The sequence below is a fragment of the Cynocephalus volans genome, chromosome 6 (assembly GCF_027409185.1).
Source record: "Cynocephalus volans isolate mCynVol1 chromosome 6, mCynVol1.pri, whole genome shotgun sequence".
NCBI lineage: Eukaryota > Metazoa > Chordata > Mammalia > Dermoptera > Cynocephalidae > Cynocephalus > Cynocephalus volans.
In genome coordinates this window covers 51,754,947-51,781,640 of record NC_084465.1, presented here as the reverse complement: position 1 = coordinate 51,781,640, position 26,694 = coordinate 51,754,947, and the positions used below count along the sequence as shown (strand labels likewise).

The following is a 26,694-nucleotide window of genomic DNA, read 5'->3' as shown; positions in this document are numbered from 1 at the left end:
AACAGACACATGAAAAAATGCTCAACATCACTCAGCATCTGGGAAATACAAATCAAAACCACATTGAGATACCATCTCACTCCAGTTAGGCTGGCTAATATCCAAAAGACTGAGAATAATAAATGCTGGCGAGGATGTGGAGAAAGGGGATCCCTCCTACACTGTTGGTGGGACTATAAAATGGTGCAGCCATATGGAAAATGGTATGGTGGTTTCTCAAACAACCTCAGGTAGATCTACCATATGACCCAGCTATTCCACTGCTGGGAATATACCCAAATAAATGGGAATCATCATGTTGAATGGATACCTGCACTCCCATGTTTATTGCAGCTCTTTTTTTACTTCAAATAATCATATTATTTACAGTATTTTTTATTCTCCCTACATATAGGTACCATTTTCTTCTTCTTGACCAAACCATTTAAAAATGAGTTGCAGACATGACACTTTACCACTAAATAATTCAGTACATATATCTTTAGGTTAAAGATGCTCTCCTACTTATACATAACCTCCATCCCATTATCACTGAATGAAATTAATTAATCAATAAACTTTATATTCACATTTCATAACTATTTCAAAAATGTCATGTATGTATATGTGTATGTATATAAATAATATATATTTATGTCTGTAACTTTGAAAGTCAGGATTCCATCAAGATTCATGCATTACATTTGGTTAACTCTTTGTAGTTTCTTCTGATATACAACAATCCTCACCTCCTATCCTGACTTTTTTTTTTTTTTGTCCACAACATCGACATTTTGAAGAGTCTGAGCCATTTGCTTTATGGAATGTCCTTCATTCTGTCTACTTGTTTCCTTGTGGAAGCATTTAACTTTTCCCTCTATCGTTTACATTTCCTGTAAATTGGAAATTGCACAAAACTGTGTAAAGGCACAGTTAGACATAGGCTAAATGTTTTTAGTAAGAATACTTCATAGGTGATGTTGTGAACTTCATTTGCATCAGATCAGGAAGCATATGATGTTAGGATGTCTTACTGTTAACTGATGCGAAGTTTGGTCATTTGGTTAAGTGGTAGCCACTGTGTGTCTCCTTCGTAAAGGTACATTTTAACCTCTGAATTATTACTTGTAGGGTGATAACTTTGCCACCATGTGACTGTTCTGTTCCCTAGTGACTTTTCACTTCGCAGTTTTAGGACCCACTGATGTTCTTCCACTGAAGTGTTCTACGCAGGCAGTGACATGATTAGATGTGTATTTTTAAAAGATCACAGTGGCTGCTGTGTGAAAACTGGGTCAGACGAAGCAAGAGAAAAAGTGGGGAGATGAGCACTTAGGATGAGGTTGTAGTCGTTTGTTTGAGATGATGGTGGCTTGAACTAGGGTGGGCAATAGAAGTGGAGAGGACCAAATAGGTCTGAGATGCATTTTGGAGATGGAACTAAGAAGGCTTGTAAGTTAGATGAAGAGGAATGGTCCTCAGGTTTCTGCTATCAGCAAATGGGTGAATGATGGTGCCATTTACTGAGGTATAGGGGGTTTGGGACTTAGGAAGATTGAGTTTTGTTTTGTATTGTTAACTAAGATCTGGAGCTTAGAAGAGAGTCAGGCCTGGCAGTGAGTAAATGTGGAAGTTGTCAGGATATAGCTGGCAATGAGGCTGCTGTCGGAGAAGTACGGGTCAGGAGGGAAGGTGGTTAGGAATAAAGTCTGGGAGCACAAATACATAAAGATTAGGCAAAACATCTAAATGGAAAGGAAAGCTAAAACAAGTGTGGTTTTATAGGAGCCAAAGGCAGAAAGGGTTTCACAAAGGAGAGAGTGGCTCACTGTTGATAGGTAGTGAGAGGTGAAGTCCGAGTCTAGCAGCGTGGAGGCTGCTGTGAGCTGTTGGTTTGGGGGCATCGAGGTGAAGTCTTGATTGTGCTGGGTTAAGTGGCATATGGGAGTTGAAAAAGTCGTAGTAGCATGTGTAGACAAGAGAGAGAGGCAGTGGCTGGAAGGGGAAGTGAGATTTAGGTAATGTTATTTTTAAGATGGTGGAGACTCTAATATGTTTGAGTGCTTACAGGGTATATTTATTGGAGCGGGAAGAGGGTAGTGCACAGCAGAGAGGAGTAACTGGTGGGATGGGACGGGTCCAGAGCTCCTGTGGAGGGAGCGGGGTAGGTTCTTCCCTGGTACTTTGCTTAAACCTGTTGGATATAAACAATCATTTTAGGCTTTAATTCCATGTGGCTTTTTATTCCTTTTCATTTTTTTCCCCACAGGAATTGCTCATAAACAGTAGCAGCTGTAACATATAAATGGGCTGTCTATGACATACCTTATTCAATAAAATGTTAGGTTTAGTCTGCTCCCCCCCCCCCCCCCCGCTTTCTCGGCAACGTACGAGAGAGTAAAAAATGAGCCATATTCTCCACAATCAGCTTTGAAATGAAAAAAAAAAAAAGAAAAAAAAGCCTGTTTCAAATGAGAATCCTTCTAGATTTGAGATGAAACAAGCCAGAGAAGCAACCTTTTGGTTTTTGACTAATAAGTTGTCAGTTTATGTATTTCCCAAATTAGTTACAAATTATTTTTTTTACCTTTGTTTTTAAAACAAACAAAATCTATCGCAGCAAAGTAGATTGGAGAAAGGAGCAAATAGCGTAATCTAAATATGGCTTCCCCTATAATAGCTTCATTCTCCACTGGTGAGTAGACCAGAAAACACGGTTCATGAAAGAAGTGCCCACAGACTTGGGCTTATAGAGACTCACTTTATTTCAACTATTTACATTAATGATGATGATATGGTATTTGCTTATTTGTTACATCTTGGTCATTGGGAGCTACTTTGTCCTTTCGACATTGCTTTTTACATTCTTGAAAGCATCTCTGCCCTGGATTTCCCTGCCCTAAGAAATGAAATTAGCCACCTTCTAAGGAACCAGAGGTTAAAATCTGGATGATGCGCATAGTCGTGAGAGTTGATGGTGGGCAAAAGTGCTGCTGCTGTCATGCTGCTTGTGTATTATTTAAGATGATGAGTTCATATACATTTTTTCTAATCTCTGACAAGAGGGTAAATCAGAGACTTTGTAAGCATTTAGAGAAAAGAAAATGTTCTCATTCCTTCCCTATCTGATAGCTCTGAAGCTGTACTTGGGACACTTTTGTATGTTCTAAGTTGGACGTTGTAATTCTTTCCTGTGTCCCATCTACTGGGAGGTAGTGAGTGGGAAAACATGTAAATTCTCCTTCCTGTTCATATAATTGCAAAAGTTACTCTTTACAAGTTCCCAGAATTAGGCCTGTGGTTTAGCATTTTATAGCACCTTTTAATAATTTTTCCAATGAGATAATTTCCCTTGGAAAACTTTGTTTATAATAGCTTTCATTGTCCAAATGGTTTCCCGAAGGCTAGCCAATGTTGAGATGTTATCTTCATCATTGATGAATTTTATTAAACATCTCTGGATACACCTCTAAGAGCATGCTTTTTTTTTTTTTCAAACTGCGACTTCCCCCAACTTGTATAGCAGCACGATTATTCTGGAATAATAATAATAATTGCAGCTAACCTTTATAGCCAGATATAACTTCTTTGCCAGAGCTTTATACACACTTATTTAATTCTCACATAAGAACCTTATTAAATAGGTTCTGTATTTCCTTTCTGTTACACTTCCCTCTGTGTAACTGAGACAAAAAAAGAATTATTCAAAGTAGCGTGAATACCAAGTGACTGCCTTTCAGCAACTCCCCTATTAGAGGGAGAAAGCTGAATGTGACAGCCTTGATTCAAAGTTAGCTTCTCTATTTTATTGTAAAGACAAAGAAGTTTCACAAGAAAAATCAGTTGATTCAGTCATCAAAGAAACACATAAAAACAAAGGCAGTGTAAAACTAGTAACAGCAGTAAAATTAACAGTGTGACATTCCAGACTGCAATTTGTAAAAAGCTAAGTTGATCCTCCAACAAACAGCTTGCCCTTAGCAAACATTTTCTTTCCCTACAGCAATTTCCTCAGCATATTTAAACAACAATCAAGCAGCTTCCTCAACATATCTTAATAACAATCAGTAGGTTAAATTGCTCCAAGGGCATCTGTCCTTGAGCCAGCAATTTTGTGTTACAATTCTTTATCTACAACAGAGACTTTATCTGGGGAAAGTTTCCTGTCTTTTGCAAGCTTAACATTTCTATGTGTAATTCTAAAAAGTTAGGCTATATCTGAAATTACAGGACTTTTGACGCTAGGCCCTGTGAAATACATTTGCTTTATAAATGTTAGTACACTCCACATCTTTCTTTACAGATGTGGACACTGAGGCTTAGGAAATTTTATTAACTTGCCTGAAGCAATACCTTTAGTAAGCCAAAAGCCAGGATTCAAATCCAAATATGCTGATTTCAAAAGTGGTTCTCAACCTTGGTTGCACAATCTTTTAGTTAACTTTAAAAACTACTCATGTTCTGTGTCTCACCTCCAAAGTTTCTGGCTTAATTGATCTGAGATGGAGCCTGGGCATCTGTGATCCAAAGCAAGTTGAATATACTGTCAGGGTTAAGAGCCAGCTCTAGAGCTGTGTTGTCCAATGTGCTAGACACATGTGGCTGTTTAAGTTAATTAAAATAATATTAAAAATAGTTCCTCAGTTACACTAGCCACATTTCAAGTGCTCAGTGACCCCATGTGGCTAGTGGCAACTCAACTGGGCTACACATGTACAGAACGTTTTCAGCATTGAAGAAAGTTCTATTCGACAGTTTTGCAAAGCCTGTGTACACCCCATTTCTCCTTGCTGTATCTCTTCTTCCCTTTGGGATTGGGAGGCGGAACCAAGCCATGATCTAGCAATTTGGAAATATTTGCTTATGAGATCTGAATATGGTTCTCAGTGGATATAATTAGGTACATGTATTCTGTATCTCACTTTAACTCTCTTCAAAATGAGAAAAAACAATAACCTCCATTCTCTAAAGGATGGTGTGTGGAGGATTTTGCTAGAATGGAGGTTATGATCTTCCATATTTGGTTGATATTTTTGTGTTCTTTCCTCGGAGGATAGATTCCTAAAAGAAGAATTACTGGGTCAAAAGGTGTGACTATATTTAATCCTCTGCAAAGCTATTTTTCAGAGAGGTTGTTCCAGTTCACTCGTCCACTACTATTTGAGAATGCGCCAGGAAGAACATGCTCCTTTGATAGGAAAGCTTTTAAAATGATAATAAATGGTAATTTGAAAGGAAAAATATGGTGCCTTGTTTTAATTTTTATTTCTTTATTACTAGAGCACTAGAGAGGTGGCTGTTTTCTGTTTGCTAGTAATTTCTTGCTCCTTGTGATTATAGAACATAAAAGAACTGGATAAGCCAGCAGTTTTTTGCTGATAGTATGTTTACTGTATGGAAGTCATTAAAGTGATACATGGGACTTCTGTAACTCTTGTAATTATTATTTTGTTTATGCTTTAGTAATAGATTACTTTTATTCTCAGTGAGTTTGCTGTAATTTTAAAGAAGAGTTATCATTGTGTGCTCAGTAACCATAACAGTAATTTTACATCTAACAGAATAGCTACCATTTTTATCTGATAAAATTATTCCTATTCCTTTTTGTTATTTTCTGTTTAAGATATTGCAATAAAATGTACTTCTAACACTACATTTCAGTTTTAAACATCATTAAAAATAGTCACTAATGATAAAGATTATAACAGAACGCTTATAAATGTCCTTGAATAGCCTTCTTAGGGAAAATAAGCTTTTATTCCTACCATGATTCTTTGATAAAGGAACTAATGGAGTATAACAGGAAATATTGAAATCCAGTGAAGTAGAGTGGTGGCCAAATTTACACAGCTAGTTAATATTAGCTCTTGGACTAGAACCCAGGTTTCCTGACTTCTTGTCAAGTTCCTTTCTACTTAACAATCTCCTATTTCAGTTAATCACGTGAACATTAGCATTAGAAGTATCAGTTTAAGCATAATGTTCTTATCTGTAAGTCATTAATGGACATTAGTTTATCCATATAGCAACAGATGCTAGAGATAATGAGCAGTTTTACACGTTCAGAGAGGGGAAGGCAGAGCATGGTCTGGGGTGATGGGATAAGCAACGGAGCTCTACACCAGCTTTCCTTTGGCCTTGGGCCAAGACCTTCAGTGACCTGAGTATGGGTGGGTGTGGGCTCACACACCACATCTGCTCTTATTGCCTTGTAAGATAGATCACACTTTGCCTTTCAGTCAAGGTAAGCAAGAAGACTGGAAACTTTCTGTAAAGAAGAGAACATGTTTTTTGATAAACTGGTGTTCATGGCTGTTAGTAGTAATTGGAAGGGAAGCAGCTGGATAAGAGGGCAGGGCCGTGTGTGCATATTAGGAGAATCTCATGAAGCTTTGGAAACTCTAGACCCCCGTGATATCTTATACGGGAGGGTGCCTATTCATTTTCCCTTCCTTCAGTAGCCTACCACAGTACATTGCTTATAGTGTGTGCTGAATAATTATTGATTTGGAATTTCTTAGCAACTTGTTAATAGACCACTTCTAGAATTTGGGAATGATCTGTGAGGTAAGATGAGGCAGGACATCTAAAGGAAGAGAAGTAAGGTTAAGTGGCTTAGGAAACTTTATTTATCTATGATGCAGATTCTTTTAAACTATACTAAATACTTTCTTACTTCTAGGAAGTTTGTGTGTATGTTACAGCCTGAAATGTGCCTCTTGGGAACAAATCACGTATTCTGTGTTTTACTTTCATAAAGGTATTTCTCATTTATTTATTTATTTACCGATTCCTTAATCACTTTTCCCAAATAGTAGCAAATTAGGTTTTAAAAGTCTTATTACCTTGCAATCAATTTTTATCAATATATTATGGATCCATATACCTACATGATACATGTTTCCTGGAAAAATTCACTAATGGTGAATATTAAGTTAGCTATTTTTATATACCATATATATTTTTTATCCTGGTCTATATCTTTTTCTGAGCCTGTGGACCAATCCTAATGGACATATTTGTTTGCTTTTTAGTTATTACTAATCAGAAAGTATCTACAGATTTAACTTACACAATTACATAGGGTTTTAGTTAAAAGCCTCTGTGATCTTAGACCTAAACAGGTTTTAGACCTTGCATTTATTCCATTTCATACATCTGTGGCCCAGGATATTGATATGTGAACAGGCCGGGGAGAAGGAGTAAAATGACCAACCATTGCCGGTTCTGTATTTGGCCACAGGTACCCTTTACCCATAGTTTTAGTCAGAACCATGCTAAAGAGTATTTACTTTGTTTAGTTCTTTAAAATTAGTATATGTGGGGCCGAGCCCGTGGCGCACTTGGTAGAGTGCGGCGCTGGGAGCGCTGCGACGCTCCCGCCGCGGGTTCGGATCCTATATAGGACTGGCCAGTGCACTCACTGGCTGAGTGCCGGTCACGAAAAGGACAAAAAAAAAAAAAAAAAAAAAAAAAAAAATTAGTATATGTGTAGTACATACTGTGGGTGGAGTTAAAAATTTTTTCCCAATATTTTAAAAATTTTATGCCAAGCCACACCAGAGTTTGATATTCTGCAGGAGTGCCTTATATTACCTTCAGAGGTTAGAGATCAAGGTAAAAAAGTTTAAGAATTTACTCAATCATGGAGAAACTAAAAGTAACTTCAGACCTGCGTGTATACTTAAATAGTCTAAGTTTGAGATTTTGTGGAAAGTTTTCACCCATTTTTCTATCGATTAATGATTAAAACCAGTAAGCTCTTATGGTCTTAGGTCATACATGAGCCCAGAAGAACTACTGGATTGTGACTGATTCAGATGATCCATCTTTACTGCTAGCTGTTGGGGAATGAGGGGAACCTTGAAATCCAGAAGTCAGAAGATGCTCGCTCTATCAGTTTCACAGTTACTGAAAGTTGGGAGTGTTATGTAGAGTTTCTGCCGAGTTCCAGCTCTCTGTTTTTTTAACATTTTTCTCTGGCTTCATGTTTCTCGCTGCAGGACACAGCAAGACCTTCACTGCTGCTCTTGGTAATGCTGGCTCACCTGTGACAAAGGGCATTACTTTTCTCAACCTTGGTGGGTAATGGAGAGATACGCATCGCTCTGCTCTGTTCTTCTAGTACTTGCTAAGCCTCAGCCCGCACTGTCTCACTTTCTTCTCTGTGAACCTCATTTTTTCATGCCTCTTCAACACTTGAATTATGCTGACAATCGCTGACCCTTTTGAAGCCTGATAGGAGAAGGTTTTCTCTGGAATACAACCCTCCCTCTCAACTTCACTAGCCTTTAGGGTAGAGGTAAATCTTCCCTTTTTAAAGAACTTAGGCTATGAGTTCTATGGTTTTGGTAGTAGTCCTGAAAAGCTAGTTATTAGTATGAAAATGATGGCCATGAATGAGATGTTTCCTAACAGCCTGTGAGAAATAATACATTATGTTGTCCCTTGATTCTAGAGAAGATAAGGGCCTTTTGGAAATTGTCCATTCCCTGTTGCTAATCATGAAAAGCTTCCAGATCCCGTTAATGATTTACAGGTCAGCTTGAGAGAGTTGTTTTCATTGCGTAAAAATGGTAAAGGGAACCTGAGTGTTGGGTTTGAGCACATTAAGGGAGTCTATAATGAAGAAAATAAAAGGTTTATTATACCTATTGTACCTCCCTGCATAAGGCTGCTTTTCTGTGCCAATAGGAATGTGGGGCACAAGCAGTTTAGCACTAGGCCAAGTAATAGAACTGTTACTTGCCTACATACGGGACATGACATAGTACTTAAAAAATGAAAGCATCAGGTTTAGAGCACATGATTCTTTGATGTCTTTTTCTATCCCTGTTCCCCAGTATGTCTACTATCGTGACAAAGGTTTAGGGAAGTACGATGTGAAGGAATTGAGCAAAATGAGAACCAAAACTGATAAAGTCCCTAGAAGGATTTTTATTTTGAATGATATTATGAATGAGGTTAGGTATCCTATGCTAAGTGGGCCAATATGTGGCAAATTTTAACATGATCTCTGACCTGTGGGAAATTGCCTTAGAGAAGCCCGGTTCCACTGCTTCCTGTGGTAAGAGATAAGTATAAGGTTTCCTGGGTCTGGGACTTGATTCTAATCAGCATCCCATCTCCAGAGTGATGTGGGAAACTTTCCACTGAAAAACTTAGCATATTTTGAGGGCAAAGGTGTCCTTCCTTTTTTTACTCCTGGGAATGACTTGAAAAATGCAGGCATGATTTAATCTGTGGTTTTCAGTGTGGAGAGGGCAGAAATGCAAGAGCTTTGTTACAGTAGGCTGTCTTACATACGCTGTATTTCCTTCTGAAGCATATCTTATTTGAAAGGCACAAAATTGCACTCCAAGTTAAAAGTGTTCTAGGGCTAATTTTTATGACAGTATTACTTTTATTGAGTATTTTTTGCTATCCAATTGCATGCAATTTCTCTGAATTGTCACCCTATTAAAAGGGGCTTACATTGACTGAAATAGTAAAGAATAGAGTTTTTCGGAAATCTTCATGAATTCGAAACACCTCTATAGAGGAAAGATATGATTATAAATAAAATAATATGCCATTTATTTAATGAATACTACATTCTAAGTATTTTACTTACCCTGATCCTTACAACAATTGTACTTGGTGATGTTATCCTCATTTTACAGATAATGAAACTGAGGCTGAAAGGGTGAGAAACATGCCCAGATTTCTTTGTGTTTATTATGAGGGACACAATATTCCTTTCTTAAAAAAAATTTTTTTTAATCGACAAATAATAAGTCTGTATATTTATGGGGTACAATTTGGTCTCGATACATGTATACATTGTGGAATGATCAAATCAGTAATTAGTATTTCCTGTATTAGTTTCTTATTGCTACTGTAACAAATTACCATAAACTTAGGGCTTCAAAGAACCCACATATTCTCTAACATTTCTGGAGGTCAGAAATCCAGAATGAGTCTTGAGGAAATAAAATCAAGATGTGGGCAGGGCTGGTTCCTTCTGGAGGCTCCAGGGAAGAGTTCATTCCTTGCCTCCGCCAGCATCTAGAGGCTAGTATTTCTGGCTCGTGGCCACATCACTCCAATGACTTTCATCAGCATGTCTTATCTTCTGTAGTCAAATCTCCCTCTGCCTCCCTTTTATAAGAACTTTTGTGTTTATGTTGGGTTCATGTGGGTAATCCAGGATACTCTCCCCATTTCAAAATCCTAATGTCATCTGCAAGGTCTCTTTTAACATATTCGAGGCTTTGGAGATTAGCACATGAATATCTTCAGGGGCCGGTGCTATTGACATTTTAGTGAGACAATAATTCTGTGTGAGACTGTCCTGCACACTACCCTGCACATTGAAGAATTGAACATCCCTAGAGCCCACTAACCAAATGCCGATAGGAGTCCCCCATCCTTTCCCCAATGATTGTGACAACCCAAAGTACCCTCATACATTTCCAAATGCCACCTCCCCCAAGGACATAGTACTACCCTAATTAACTGGTTAAGTGGCTGGTAGTTAATCTAAGTCATTTGATGCCAAATCCTTTCACTCTGCCCCACTATATCATTCATGTTTTTATACTGAAGTGTTGCCATAGTAATGCAATTATTGTAACCATCTGTGCTAAGCACTTTAACATCACTTAATCCGTGCTGACTGAAAGGACACTTATTACTCAACTGGTTAGAGTTTTAAATCCTCTTTCCTTTTCCACAGAACACCTTCTATGCAAATGATTAGCATCTTTTTTTCTTAGAAAAAGGAGCCCATCTGGTTCATTTATAATCTAAATGTTTTGTCTATATGAAATCCACTACTATCGTGTGAATTTGTTTTTCTAAGATTCTAGAAAAATCATTGGCAAGGTCTACTCCAACCCTCCAATTCTCCAGAAACCTATTTTTTATACCTTTTCTCAATCTGGGTATAAGTAAGTGTTCTTGATACAAAAATATCTAGTGCAAGGACCGTGAAGGTGCGAATTTTAGGCAGCTAGCTATGTAAGGAAACATATTAGTACGTCACAAAGTGTCAGCATGCCTGCAGAGATTGTTTTGATGAATATCAATTTAAAGTTTCTCTAAATGAAATGACAGTTATGACAGCAACGATGAGTGGACATACATAGGGAACTAAATTTTAGAGCTTCCCCAAACTGGCAGTAATTATGAAGAAAATTCCCATTATAAGCTATTCCCAGACTATTTAGAAATATTTCGTGTTGCTTAATATTTATTCTAATTTGCTCTCAGAGATTAATTTCACATCAAGCCACAATTCACTTAGAAACAAAACTACAGGTATAAATTAAGATAACCATGGCTAAATGTCTGAGGAAAATTAGCCACAGATAGAAATAAATGAAATCTGTCTAGTAAGATGAAATGTACTGACACCAGACAGTTTACTTTATACAAGGGATTTTCAAGAAGTTCATGGAAAGATTTATATTATCTTTTAATTCTATTTTCCAATCAACTTTGAAGTCCTCTTGTATTGGTAAAAACTTCTGAGTTTCAAAAGGCTCAAAGAAAAAGACGGATAAAGTGAAGTTCTGGGCTTTATCTGTACCTGTACAGCTCTTACCACATGTGGATGATTTAAAAATCTTCCTCTTTTGCAGACTACTATGTGGCTGTTTACCTACCTGGTCATTTCTTACATCTGCTTAACATTCAACATCCGGACTTGATCTGCCACAGTCTGTTTCTGTCAGGTATGGCTGTACTTTTTCTCTTGTGGAAATGGCCTATTTAGGTTTGATTTAACTTTAATTAATATCTATGTTTGTGTGAGAGGGGTTTGTTTTATTTGCTGATCTTTTTTTTTCTTTGCCAGGAAACAATGAGATGACTGATATTTTACCTCATAGTCACTTACAATCACTGTCAGGATCCCTGGTACTGGATTGGTGTTCTGGAACGCTCTACAGAGCACTCCTTAGCCAGTCATATTTATTACAGTTCCTATGGAACAGCCGCCTAGACTATGAGAAGATGGCCATATTGCACTGTGTGCTCTCATGTGGCCCAGACCCACGATTCCTGGAAGGCCAGGTACAAATATAGCCCAGTTAAAAAATTGGCAAATAGAAAACACCAAATGTATTTATTTAGTGGTTGACAATGATCAGAAGTTATTTTTATTTGGTTGCAATTAGTTGGGATTTATGGTCTCTGTCTTGACTTCAATATATTCTCTTTTGCTCCCTTGTTATGGATCCCTACCAGACCTCAGATTGTGAGGATGTGTTTGTTATTTTGAGTACTCTTTTCCATATTGTGAATAAATGTTTAGCTACCTCCAAGGAAGTGCTCAGTAAATAATGAGTTTCTCAAATATCTTTTACTCTTGGTCTATATTTGCTGTATAATTATCAAAAGAACTAAAATATGGTGGCAAATATTTATTGCATTTTTAATAAAGATAGCTTACATTTGTATTGCACATTATAGTTTACAAAGCACTTTCATGCATCCTGTCATTTAATTTTTACAGCTATCCTATGAAGTTGGAGAAATCCTCTTGGGCTTGGTTGGGACCAATGGGTGGCTGGTTAACTGAAAAAAAATTTTTTTAAACCTAAAACATATAAATGTACATTTATTCACCCATCTTTTGATATAGATTAAGGCTTCCCTTGTGCATTAGCTAATTGGAGTTCAAAGTCATTTTTCTTGCATAAAACCATTGGTAATGTATTATCTCTGACTTCCTGTTACTTCTTACAGTTTTTATGTCTAAGGAGATCAATAATTTAAAGACTCTTCCAAAGCAATCCTTGTATATTGGGCATTTCTTACCCAATATTTTATAGTTGTCTCACCTACGCCTACTTTTTTAGTGTTTTCAAGACTTGCCTTTGAGTCTTTCCAACACATTCAACTTTGATCCAATAACACTCTTTTTGCATCCATATTTCACTTGTCTACAGTAATATTTTATTAAATTACCAAATTGTGAAAATAAATACAACTAGCATGAATAGGTTTGGAATACAAGAGCTTATTGGAAAGAGCAGAAAAGTGAACAAGCACAATGGTTTAGGCAAGCTTATATCTGTCAATTTTGAGGTAGCAAACAAGGCGTTTCTTTCCTCTAGCAGGTGAGGACGGTTAAGGAGATGGATTGAGAGAGTTGTTGATGTAACAGATCAGCTCTCCCTTGTGAGGGCAGTACAGCGATGCTCACAAAGGTTACGTGGTGCGACACTGTTCACACTGATGACCAAGCTGGGATTTAAACCCACGTCTGCAGCCTCCAAGCCTAATGGTTTTGGTTTTCTTTTTTTCCTGTAGCCCCAAGTTTTTCCTTCTGGTACTTTGCTATAACATGACCTATTCTAGCAAAAATAAACATTGGGTTGGATAAGGTTTATTTGGATCCCAGACAAGGGCATTTATTTTAAAAAAGTGTAAAAAGGGCCTCATTTATAATACTGTTTTAGCCACCCAGAACTGCATCATCTATCTTGAAGATAGTATAGAAGTGAGTGTATTCTTAGGCAATTCCAAAATAGATACAGAATTAAGAAGATTCATGTGTATTTGCACTTTGGGGTAGAGGTGGAATGCAGATTTGAATACCAACAGAGTTCTGTGGTCTTTTTAAAGATTATTCGATGGATTTCTGAGAATGCGTCTGCCTGCTATTCATTTGACCCTATTCAGGAATTTATAATTGGTGAGTACTGCTGATATTGTACGTTAAGATGAGTATCTGACCCTTTTGCTTGAGAGAAAGCAGTAAATTGATGATGAATGCCTTCATCTGTCAAAATGCTGCTTAGGAGCCCTTTTTTTTTTTTTTTTTAAATAACTCCATTGCAGTCAGCTAATTAAATTTTATTTTCTTGTGGTTTTAGGGAGAAATTTGTTTGGAGACAGATATAAGTAGGACCTTGATTCTGTAATTCTATTATACGTATATTTTTTCAGTGAACTGTAACTTTCTTAGCCCAGTTTTGTGTTGGCTGGCTCTATATAATGTCACTTGAGTAGATATAGTACCAACTGAAGTTTTTAAAAAAATTATTCTCGTTATAAAAAGCTGAAGCTGAATATTTTAGTCAGATAAGATCATAATGATTAACCTTTTGAGGATGAACTATCAGGCAATGAAAACTTTTGGTTTGCTTGGTTTGGTTGAATTGCAATGTCAATTGCCTTATTCTTATTAAACCATGTCTTTTATTTTTCTTTCAAAAATTCTCCTCAGCTTCTTCATATTGGAGCGTGTATTCAGAGACAAGTAACGTGGACAAACTTTTGCCATATTCCTCAGTGCTCACTTGGGATACAGTAAGTTAGCACTTTGAATTTCGTATGCAATAAAAATCAATTCACATTTGTGGGTCTGTTGTAGGACATCCTTGTTATACTAACTAACCAAGGTTGTGTTTCGTATCTGCTTTGACTGATATGGAACTGAGTTGGAATTTTCTGGCAGAAAAGTAATAGTGAATCTTTACATTGACCAAAAATATTTATATAAAATGGTAAAATTGAAGGAGAAGGTACAGTGTATTTGTTACTCTTCCTACTACCAGGCAAAACTAAACTCTATTATGGTATTTTTATAAAATGGTATTTTTATTTTAATTTTCTAGGTGACTAGAGTAGATTAAAATATTTCTTAGGTTTTTATAAATGAGGAATAGCTGGACCACTGCTGTCATACTTGGTACATTAGGACCTTCATAACCCCTTTTCCCAGCCTCACAAAGAAAATCTGTAATAACTCCAGAGCTTCAAGGTCGGTAAAACTCAGCAATCTTAAGCAGACTCACTCCATTCAACCTCTTCTTCCTGTTGGTCTGGACTCCCTCCTTTTAAATTAGGAAGTGCTAAGCTAAAACACTCTTCGTTTTCTCTGGAACGATGCAGTGAACTGAGCTTTGTTGGACTAGCAAGTGGAAACTGTGTCAGCAGCACCTGAAAATGTTCTGCCTCTTCTCTTTTCATAGTTAGATGTTGGAACTACATGCTTAGTGTTGAGGCAGAGGTTTGCTTCAAAAAAGTATTTAGAAAAATAAATTCAATTCAGATAACACAGACATAGGTACATATTTATGTACTAGGACAAATTGTAACACTCCTCATTTTGTATTTGGACCATGTCTTAGTATAGTCCTTAAAAAAAGATGTATCAGGTGTATTTGATTAAAAATTTTTGATATGCACAATGGTAGTGTTTTCCTAAAGCCTCTTTCTTCTTGTCCCTTACCATTGTAGTTATTAGATTTTCATGTCTCCCACATTTTTCTTTAAGAACACTGGTGAATTTACATGCAGACTCTGTGGTAGTGAGGCAGGAAGTCTGCAGGTTACACCACCCAGCCCGGAGTCAGGAAATGTACACGTGGGCTCCCTTCACTTACTACCCACTGCTGTCCTGTCCTGGGTTTGAAGTTTCCGGAGGCAGGGCTGGGACCACTGTTCTCAGGGTTGTGTTAAAAGACGGAGCACATGTTAATTGGATGTCCTGCAAGAGTATTATCCTGATGGGAAGTGCTTCACTTTTGCATTTCTCAAGCCTCTGTGGGGCAGAGGAGCCATTGTGCACATACACAGAGTGACATCAGGAAGTCCCACAAGAAGGGCAATATAAAGAAACCCGCAGTTACAACCTCTGTACCGAGTTTATTTTGGGGTTTACCATGTCGCTTTAAACTTCTTGTGGTTGGAGTAGGTTACCTGATAGGTCTCTTTTAAACTTGAAAGTCTGAGTCTGCTTATCTTTAGCAATGATGTAAATCATTTACTTTTTCTTTCTCTAATCTACAAGTGTTCTTAATGCTACGACCTTAATAAAAACTTGCTACAGTAGAAAACATTAATTTCACTCTTCTGTATGGAGAATGGAAACAACTAGCTTGGATTTTAAAGTGCTATTCATAACCTATAACTCTTATGGAATTCTAATGCTTTTTTGAGGTATCCTTTGTTGCTGAGTAGTGATTAGTGAAGCACACAACAGATTTTCATCATAGGCTTTCTACTGTCACAGTGAAGAACACCATTGTTTGAATGTTCTGAAAATTTTTCTATTTCTGTGATGCCCTTTTTCAAGGGAACACTGTATATTGGTAAAATCTAGATCATTTAAGTTCTAAACAAATGCCAATTTTTATTTCTACATAACACACTTCCTAAATTATTTTCTCATATATTATCTACTTTTTTTAGGAAATGAAAGCTGAATTGACCAGATGAGAGGCTGATTAGATAATTAACATGAGACACATTTTTCAAAATCAGTGAATAAAGAATAATTTTGGAAGTTTATCCTTTCATTAAATTTGTTTTAATGCTTACTAGTTAGCAGAATATCATTTGCACTGTCTGATATGAATTGCTCACCTTTCAGGTTTGCCATGGTGATGGTGCTGTAGAAACTCGTTATTGAGAGCTCTAATCTCTGAAATTGTGGTGGTCGATGAAGCACAGAAAAATTTTCCGTTTAAGTTATGCAAGAATTCCATTAATCTTGGTTCCTTCTAGTGAGGCCAATCATAATACATTAAAGTGAAAGAGAAGAGGAGGGAGGAAGGAGTACAAATAATGAAAAAACATTTCCCCTTTGTTATTACATTTGATGGTACAAATATAATTTGCCTTTGTTCTTAAATAGAAATGTGTAAAAAATACACTACATGCTCTGTATTTCTTCATAGTAGACTTTTCCTTTCATTTAGTGACTCTGTCAACTATTTTTCATGACTGTAAAGAATATATCCTGTCCTGAGGCAAGAGATAGGCTATGCTCAATGTTATTTATACATCCCAAGGTTTATTTAAAGTAGAGACTAGCAGGCTGGAAGCTGTCCTCAGCTTCTGTCTATGCAGAAAGCACTTCCTGAAGGCATCAGCTTGAGGCAGTTGATATGCTGAGTGGTTGTGTGTATATTTTTTCTCCGTCATAGGAAATTCCTGGAATAACCCTTGTGACAGAAGAGATCGCATTGCCCCTTATGAAGGTAAGTCCGTCACAGTGAGACTCAGAAGCACAGACACGCGTGACTAAACCTCTGCTGCCCTGAATATCATGGTTATTCCAAAAGTGATTGCAAACTGGCAGGGAGTAAGGGGCTTGGGATAGGGTTGGTTCTCTGGAGAATCCTTAAGTGGTCGAGTAGTTGCTGAGCATGATGTTACAGCAGTTCTTAGGAATGCTCTTTTGAAGAGGGAAGTTTTCTGAAGACAGGAGAGTTTTAACTGTGCAGACCAGGTGCACCTCATGCCAGTCTGGACTGCAGGTGTTCTTGTAAGTTATCTGTAGGGAGCCTGGTAGCTGCTTTTATTTCAGATGCACTGTCACTCCCTCAACACATGTGCACACACACACACACACACAGACACGCACTTCCCAATAGTAAAACCATAAAGTAACCTAGGCTGGGATTATCTAATTTCCTTCTGGTTCTAAGAACAGCTCTTCTGTTTCTCAAGAGTGATCTGTGTTGGCTCATTCTGTGGTCTCAGTCAAGCTCTGCACACCTCCTTCCTGCACACTAAGTTGCAGCTCTTAGTGTCATTCTGCAATCTGGTGGTTTCAGAAGAGTTTCAGAGTACAATAGGGAGAATGGGGTGGGGCAGGGTGAGTAGAGAGGAACACATATGCAATTAAAAAACTGGGGAGTATTTTAGCACAGTTTCCTTGAAGCTCCTTTGTTGTTTTTGGCATTGCCTCCTGGTAATTATAGCTTGGTGTGGACTGGGAAATCTCAGCTTTTGGCAGCAGGCAGCTCAGTGTGCTGTGGCCTTTCATTTACATCTGATTCTTTTGGGTCCATGAAGGGCAGGCCAGGCTTGGGGAGCTGGGGGAAGGCTGAAGGCCATGGGTGTTGAGGTCACAGAGATGCACAGGGGCCGTTTAGTGGTTCTAAATTTTGGCCCTAAGGAGGGTCCCTGCAGGATTGACTGATGGGCTGTGTTTCTAGGCAGAAGTCTGGGACCATTGTGAAACCTTAATTTTTTTAAGTGAAAATATACATGTTGAGAAGATTTTAGTAATAGTTTAAAAGGTGTATTAAGAAACTCCATCCTTTCATTTCATTGTTTCTGCCTTTACCAATAGTCCTATCCCATCTATAATGTGTTTAATGGACAAACTAGTGAAGAACATTTTTAAAGGAAAGAAATGTCACCCACAATTCTGTAGTCCCTAACATATCAACCATCTATTTTCCCCCATTCCTCTTGTTCTTTGTCATAGGTATGCATTTTTAATGGTGATGATACATACATACATATTTGACAAATACTACAAATTATATCATAAACATTTTTCATGTTGCTACAAATGACTCCATAGGATCCCCCTGGGTTGCTGTGTCTTAATTTACTTAATTATTCTTCTGATTTTGGACATTGAGTTTGTCTCTAGCTCCCATTAAAAATCTTTTTGCTGTTAAAAACAAAGTTGCTGTATATTTTTATGCAGTTTTTCTTTTGATTTGTTCCCTTAAAGTTAAATGCCAGGAGTATCATTGGGTGAAAGACTATGACAAGTTTTATACCTTTTGATTCTTATTGTCAAACTGATATTCAACAAAAGTTGTGGTAATTTATCAGCACCGCACTCTCCCAAGTGAGCCATGGGCCAGCAAAGTTGTGGTAATTTATACTGGTACAAGGGATTTATGAGTTTACCAGTTTTACTATAACCTTATCAACATGAGTATTTTCATTTTTAAAAAATTAAGTATAAAAGAGTGGTGGGAAGATCCTTTTAAACTTTTTACCCATTGGCTTATTCAAGAAATATGACTTGGCTTTGCTTAAGGACAAAGTAGCTTATTTTTGCAGTTTTTTTTTTCTTTTTCCCCATGTACATGTGTAAAATGACTTATGTCCTCCGTGGGTTTTTTCCTCCTTTGACATTCCCTCTTTCTTTCTCCTCACTTTTTTCTCCTCTTCCCTAATTATTGTTAGCATTTGGCTCCATGGACAATTGTTCTCCATTAACCATTCCCGCACATGCTTGGGTGCTCTTTGGTGACTCCACTTGTATTCTCGATCTTTTATGACCCTCTCCATACAGACGTGATCCATCAGGGAGGGCAGAGGTATGCTGCTGGGCCTGGCTTTGGATTCAGGAGAAGACGATCCTGGATTTGGTTTGACCATCAGCCTCCACCTCCACCCCAACCGCTCAGCATGGGAGACTAGGCAGTACTTTCTGGTTCACAGGATACCTGGCCCTGAATGTCTGTTGCCCCATCTCTGCTTGCATAATACTCCTCACTGTAAGCTGCTGCCTTTGCCTTTAACCTACTTCTTCTACCCCAAGTTCCAACTTAATTATGCAGTGCTGGATGTGGTTGCAGTGGCACATCCTACTGTCTGCTCCTCCCTCCCTAATCCCAGTTATGTGACTGTCCTGGCCATGCTTACTTGGTAGGAGTTGGCTCTGAACACTCATGGCCTGAGTCACAAATTACCTTTAGAGTGCAAGCTTGTTGCCCAACTCTTTCCTTGAGGCCCAAGGGACCTCTACTATAACCACACCGATCTCGATTCTCCTTGGGAGATGAGTGTCCTGATAAAGAGTCCAGGGAGGGATGGGAAAAATGAAACTAGAGGTGCACTTGCTTCGTGCTCTCTCTGCAAGTAGTTTTGGTGTGAGGTGGAGCACTTTGTGAATGTGTAATATGTTGCTATGGTCTGAATGCGTCTCACCCCTCACCCCAAATTCATATGTTGAACTCCTAACCCCCAAGTGATAGTTTTAGGAGGTAAATCCTTTGGGAGGTGTAGTGGATTGAATTATGTCCCCCCCAAAACTCATTGAAGCTTGAATTGTGTCCCCCAAGTTTTATGTGTTAGAAACTTAGCCCCACTGTGATTGTTAAGATGGTGGGAAATCCTATTATGGTGATTGAAAGGTGGAGCCTTGAAGAGGTGATTGGATTGTAGGACTGGGCAGTAGTGAATGGGTTAAAAATGGTGGTCAGGGGTGTGGTTCTGAGGGCTTTAAAAGAAGAGGAGAGTCTGTCTCTCTCTCTGTCTCTCTCTCTCTGTCTCTCTCTGCTTCCAACATCTTGCAATGTGAGACCCCTGGGTCAGTGTCGCCACCACTAGATGGACTTTGAACTTCCCAGCCTCAGAAACTGTAAGCAATAAATTTCGTTTTTCATTATAAATTACCCAGTTCCAAGTATTCTGTTATCACAAAATAAAACAGACTAATACAGGAGGTGATTAGGTCTTGAGGGCAGAGCCCTGGTGACTGGGATTAGTACCCTTATAAAAGATACCCCATAGAGCTAGCTTGTCCTTTACACCATATGAGATTACAATGAAAACACCACCATCTAGGAAGCAGACCTTCATCAGACACTGAATCCACCCACACCTTGATTTTGGACATCCCAGTCTCAAGAACTGTGAAAAATAAATTTGTTGTTATAAGCCACCCAGTTTATGGTATTTTGTTATGTCAACCAGAACAGACTAAGACATACATGAACATGTTAGGGTAGATAAACTAGTTAAATTAGAAGATTGTCACCTGAAATACAAGACTTCTTCACTTTATAAATGGTTCCCAAAAGAATTTTTAAAAATTAAGTATATTGAAGCAAGGTCATTGCCTTAAAAGCAATGTCATCAAGAGTGACCTTCCTAAGAATGATTTATCCCTTTGTAAACTATGGGTTGCTTAGGGGACTTTCATAAAAACAACCAAAAAAGCAAAACGTTACTTACTAGAAAGAGGGCATCGGGCTGGAGAACTAAGTCCTGTCGTTTCTGTAGAGAGATGGGTATATCTTCAGTCTACTTCCTAAGTGATGAAATTGAGGAACAGACTCAGGATAAGGACTTCTTGTTTTTGTTTCTTTCCTACTAGCCACTAGGTTGTGCTGCTGTTATTCATAATTTTAGTTGGGGACATAATGTTTTAATTCTTACAGTCGAGAGGAGGGAAATATCTTAGCCTTGGCTTTCTCAAAGTATATGCCGATTTTGAAATAGAATAGTTTAGACACATATTTAGTGATTACATTAAAAAATCCAGCCCATTAAACATGGCTAATAGAGCTACCCAGCTGGGCAAAGGAGTAGAAATTTTTGCTAGATACTGGGGAAGAAGGAGGAAGTCCATTTGTATTCAGGAGACCTTGAACTTGCAGCATGTACTTCCCCTAGGGGACAGCTTCAGGAGTTCTAGTCACTTGTCCTGTTAATTATAATATGGATATTCCTGTTTAGAGTATCTTAGTTTAGTATGGTGCCTTGCTAGTTTTATGTACACATAGTCATTTTCTATTCTGTCTGTGCTAGAGGTACTGGGTAGCTGTGTTCCTCTGGACTGTAAGTAAAAGCTGATACTGAGATGGCATCTACTGAAGTGTCAAACTGGATTGATGCTTTAGCTCTGCTAATTGAGTCCTGGTACACAGAGTAAATGGTTCTCTTCTAGTTGGCCACCTCCCTTGTAAGAAGATGCTGGTTAATAAGCAGAAGTAGGACCAAAGCCAGAGGGCCTTTTAGAAATGAAAGGCAGATGTTTTTTCCTGGCAGTAATTTGCGGATGAGCCAATACCACAGGGCTTTGTTTTCTTTTGTTTTTGGATCCACTGGCAATCCAAATCGTAAATGGGAAACAGTCCCTTAATGTATTCCATTGGTCCTTTTGTTCAATTTATAGTCACGATGGGCTGCATTTGTTAATTGTTTCATGTCATTCTAAGAGACAAAATGAGATTATTTCTGAAGAAGAGACTTGGAATAATTTTCCTTCTTTCAAAATGAAAAATTTAAACTATACTTTGTGCAGGAAAATGCTCCTAGGTCATTCCTTGAGGATCTGATGGCTTCTAACCCGAGTCTCTCAGAAGTGGCTAAATTCATGGTTATTTTTCTTATAAAGCATTTTTGTGTATTTTTAAAGCATTATGAGCTCTTTTCAAGTAGCTGGTGATGTGCATCTTGGGCTGTTGTGGCTTTCACTTTGTGGTGCTGGTGTTCCTGCTGAGGGCAGCGCTCAGTTCTCGCCTTGTGGTGTAAGTGCTAGTTGACAGTGGTTTTCTGTGCTCACAGGTTCATCCTTGAGCATAAGTGGAAGATGGTGAGCCTTGGTTCTTGGAAAGCGATTATGCAGATTATTCTCCCCTCTGCTTCTCTCTGTATTAGGTTCCACCATCTAAAAGTTTATGTTGGAGCTACTTTTATTCTCTGGGTTAAGAAACATGTTGGTCTTGGCATTTAGGATCCCTCAAGGATTGCCACTATCCTCCTCTTTAACCATATCTCCTTTTATTTATTTTATTTTTTATGTATTTTATCAATATACAGTGTAGTTGATTTTCATGTCCCTTTACCAATTCCTCTCTCCCCGCTCCCTTTCCCCCTCCCCCCATCAACATCATATCTGTTCACTTGTCTCAAGTTCAAGGAATTGCTGTGTCATATCTCCTTTTAAACAACACAGTCACAAGTCTTCAGCCAGCTGGATCTTTATTGGCCTTTAAGTCAGAAGTACAGTAGGTTGAGTAAAGTGTTTGAGGGTGGGAGGAGGACTGGGATTACTTGGATGTTCTCAAGGAGTGTTCTTAGCCCTGGCTGAACGTCAGGATCACCTGGGGAACTTGCAAAATCCAGGAGGCTCAGATTACACCCCAAACCAATAAAACCTCTAGGGGGTGGGACCGAGGCGGTTCTAATGGACAGCCAAGCCTGGGGATCGCACTCTAGAGGTCTCTCTTCAGCGTGGAGAATGAAGTGCTGTTGGTGGTTTGTTTTGCTCTCTCTGATGCTCTGTCTCTGATCTAGACCCAGAATCCGTATTCTAGTCTCTCAGTCTTTGCTCATGCCCTAAAAGCCCCACCTGGAATACCCTCTACTCATCCTTCACATACTCGAATCCATTTCCATCTTCTGGGCCTTATCCCAGGCTTCCAAATAGACCTTCCAGTTTACAGTGATCTCTGTGAATTTTCTAAACTTAAAAAAAAAACTATCACTTATCAAGTAGATACCAAGTAGTGACATACACACTAATTGTTTTTCTCTGTGCTCTCTTAATATCTGTAAGATACTATAATAATAGGTCAGTGACCTCCCTGAAAGACCTATAAGTTTAGGTGAAAATAGTTCTGGGACTTTTGGCTAACTGTGTTTCTTAAACATAAATTTTTATTTTTGTTTAGTTTTAAATTCAGATCCTCTTCCTTCTAACTCGGTGGTTTTGAACTATTTTAGGTCACAGATTCAGCCCATCTCTCCAGAAAAGTGCTCATACAAACACACACTCTATTTTACATGCAATCAGTGGATGCTCCAGCCCCTTTGAAGCCTGACCATGGACCTGTCCAGAGCTCTGTGTTATCTGTTTATTCTTAGCTGATAAAAGGTTATGAAGAAAGGGATTTTTAAGTGGGGGAGTGAAGAGAAGGAAGGTAATTTGGGAAAGATCTTTTCTTAGGAGCCACAGTGTGAGTGGGGTCTTCTGACAGCAGGACGGCATTTGGCCTGAGAGGACAAGGCCAGATAACAGGTAGGACACCTGAGTCTCTCCCCTCCTGTCCTAGGCAAGGTCTGGGGTGAACCGTGTCATGGGAGGCCTGTGGCAAAGCAGGCAGAGTTAATAGCTTAACTGACCACTAGATGTCACCCCAACACCAGTTAGTTTTCCAGCTTTTGGCAGTAGTGTGCCCGAGCCCAGATGCTGGCCAACAAGAAGGCTGTAGTGACTTCCAGTCAGGGACCTAATACTGCCAGATGTCTGCAGGATTTGTCTTAATATTTTTCAATATAAAGAACCAAAGGGTAGATAAAAGTACTTCTCTTACAAATAGAAAGGGAAAGAAAAGATAGACAAGGTAGGCCAAGTGAGGAGAGAGACCTGACACCAGTGTTCCTGTCTCCCTTGGAAATGACACTTTTTTTTTTTTTAATAGGAATTTAAATTTTCTTTATGTGGAGTAGGAGAAGATAGAGTTGGTTCGAATATTTAAAAACTCAAACTTATAGATGCTTTAGGAACACTTTAAGTCTCTTCTCAAGAAATTTAAAGCTTCCTTCTGTTCATTCCTGAGTAAGCAGACTTGGATCACCAGAAGCTAGATGGGAATCCTAGTAACTGAGTGTCACTGACCCTGCCCACCGTATACATGGGAGACACCCACTTCTCATACTGACATTTGAAAGAGCTGGGGGAACAACTGCTTAATGTCCCACATATTTTCTCTGGGTCACAGATAATTCCTCCAGAAGAATTGGAAGATGCTCTATACATCAATGCTAACTTTGCCCCACACTCACATATACTGAGGAGGAAAGGCTGTTGAAGAAACTAGCACAAAGGTGGAGAGGACACTTTCTTGAAAATAGTTTGTCTGTGGGAGAAAGGATGTTGGCTGGATGGGCATTTCAGGCTTCTGAAATAGCAAGTTTTAATATTACCATGTAATTCACTTTATTAATACTTCAAAATCCATTTCAAACCAAATGTGACTGTCTTTGCAATGCACGTTTGGATAATGTGCTTTTACTTAACATTAGGGCATTTTTCTTGATTGAGGTATATTTCATTTCTCTTATTTTTCTTGCAGCTCAGCCAAGTCTGTCACCACAGTAGGCAATAGCTCACTTTGTCTTGTGGCTACGCATTGATTGCACCCTTGGCCCAGTCAGGTCTTTTATAATTAAAGTCAAATCTTGCACGTATTTTGACAAGAAAGCATGTATCATAAATCTATCTTTATTTGTTTAAAAAACAACTTGTCATATCCTTCGACATTAAATGTATTAACATTGCATTTTATTATTTAAAAATGAATATAATGGATACATTCTTGCTTCAATGTAGTACAATTATACCAATAAATCAGAGATCTAGATAGAATGCCAATTCTGTCTTGAAATATTTCACAACTGAAGGTGAAACTAGTTTATTTCATCTTTTTTTATTCCTAAATTTTGGAAAATATCCTTGGATGTAAATAAGCTTAGCAGGAAAGTAAGCCTACTTTAAAATTAGTCCAAATTTTATGAACATTCTCTGACTGAACATGGTATTGTTGACACAACCTAAATCAGAAAAATGGGTCTCTAGGGAGAAAATGACTTGATGTATTTATCATGGGCTTCCCCACTAAGTCTCAACCCAGGGAAGTCCTGTTGGTTTTGGGAAGTGAGCAACAGTTCTGTTGTAAAGAGGATAGAAAATGTAAGGCAAGACTCTTTAAGTCTCTCTACTTTAGAATCCTGCTGGGACTAAAATGCCATCCATCATGGGAAGTATTCAGTCTGAAATGCTGCCACGTGAGAAGCATCACGTGAAGGCTTGTGTGATCCTTGCTGGGTAGTTTGGGCTACAGGCCCTGCTTGCTAAGCTTGATGTTTTTGTCTCTTGCAGGTGTACAGCTTTAAGGGTTACTGGGAAAAACTGAACTCCAACCTAGAATATGTTAAGTACGCCAAGCCACAATTATGCTATAAAAACAGTGTGGTCAGGAGAGAGTGGCACAACCTGATCTCGGAAGAGGTATGTGTGGGTCAGTGAGAATAGAGCAAGCGGCAAAAGCATAGTGAATTAGATCCAGGTGACGCTTTTACATCATAATGCTGGCTTACGTTTGCATCACTCTTACCAATTGCCAGGCACTTTTACATTGTTGTTACTGATCTCCCGATAGGCAGACAGTGACACTTCTATGATCTTTGTCCTTCTGAGGAGGAAACAAAGTAGAGAGATTAAGGGACACACCGCACATTCACAGTAGACGTATGATTAGTATCCGTGTCTCGGATGTGTTCTTGGGTTATTTTATAGTTAAAAATTGATTTTAAAAAATCTAGGTGCTCCTAAATGAGTGGTTGTTAGGGGTTGGGTAGTTGGGGGAGAAGAATGGACGTGACCAACTGTAGCCCAAAGGAGATCTTTGAGGTGATGGAACAGTTGTGTGTTTTGATCGTGGAGGTACATTGTGGATGTGAACTGACGTGATTAAATGATATGGAACTATATGCACGTTGTGCCAATGTCAACTTCCTCATTTTGTTGTTATACTATAGTTACGTAAGATTATACACATTGAAGGAGACTAGGTGAAAGGTACATGGGATCTCGCTGTACTGTTGTGTATAGTTAGTGTTATATATAGTTGACTCGCAACTACTTGTGAATCTGCAATTGTTTCAGAATAAAATGTTTTTAAAATCTAGGTGTTTTGATTATCTGGAAAGTATATTTCTTCTTTCTGAAGCTTCTAACTATATTGTATTATGTCCTTGATGTGAAAAGTCACCCCCGAAAGCTTCACCTTTCACACTTCTGAAATGTTCTCACTCCTAGAAAACAGGAAAGAGAAAGTCCACAGCATATGTGAGGAATATTCTTGAGAATTCAATAAAGTAAGTAAAGGTAAAGGTTATTGTATCTGTAAGATGGTTATCTTTTATAGTTACCTTCTTGGCTCCGTTTCATGGAACTAGCTTACTTTTGTTGTACGTCCTCAGCAAAATGATGCTGTCAGTGTCATGAATGCAGCCACTGGGCCCTATTCTGGTATTTGGTGCTGGAGTTTCTAGTGGGAAAAGCTTATATATTAAACCTTATATACTTGTGCCCCAGGGATGGATGATTTACAAAGGATAAGTGGAGAGAGTGCTTATTAAGTGAGCACTTGTGGGGAAAAGGGCAGACAGTAGGCTGACATTAAAAAAAACAAAGTTATTGGGCCTGTGAGCTTGCTCTTGTTTTGA

At 38.4% G+C, this 26,694-nt stretch overlaps 1 protein-coding gene across 2 annotated transcripts in view; it reads left to right on the top strand.

Annotated features, from left to right (window-relative positions):
* The window catches only part of GSAP (gamma-secretase activating protein), an 85,531-nt gene that overhangs the window by 35,188 nt on the left and 23,649 nt on the right, over positions 1 to 26,694 (top strand). For both annotated transcript variants that reach the window (XM_063099440.1, XM_063099439.1), the window contains 9 exons: positions 6,662 to 6,739; positions 7,983 to 8,060; positions 11,604 to 11,696; positions 11,819 to 12,036; positions 13,594 to 13,663; positions 14,198 to 14,280; positions 16,905 to 16,958; positions 25,346 to 25,474; positions 26,285 to 26,343. In XM_063099440.1, the coding sequence (XP_062955510.1) occupies positions 6,662 to 6,739; positions 7,983 to 8,060; positions 11,604 to 11,696; positions 11,819 to 12,036; positions 13,594 to 13,663; positions 14,198 to 14,280; positions 16,905 to 16,958; positions 25,346 to 25,474; positions 26,285 to 26,343 (862 nt within the window). The remainder of the gene's footprint in view (positions 1 to 6,661; positions 6,740 to 7,982; positions 8,061 to 11,603; positions 11,697 to 11,818; positions 12,037 to 13,593; positions 13,664 to 14,197; positions 14,281 to 16,904; positions 16,959 to 25,345; positions 25,475 to 26,284; positions 26,344 to 26,694) is intronic.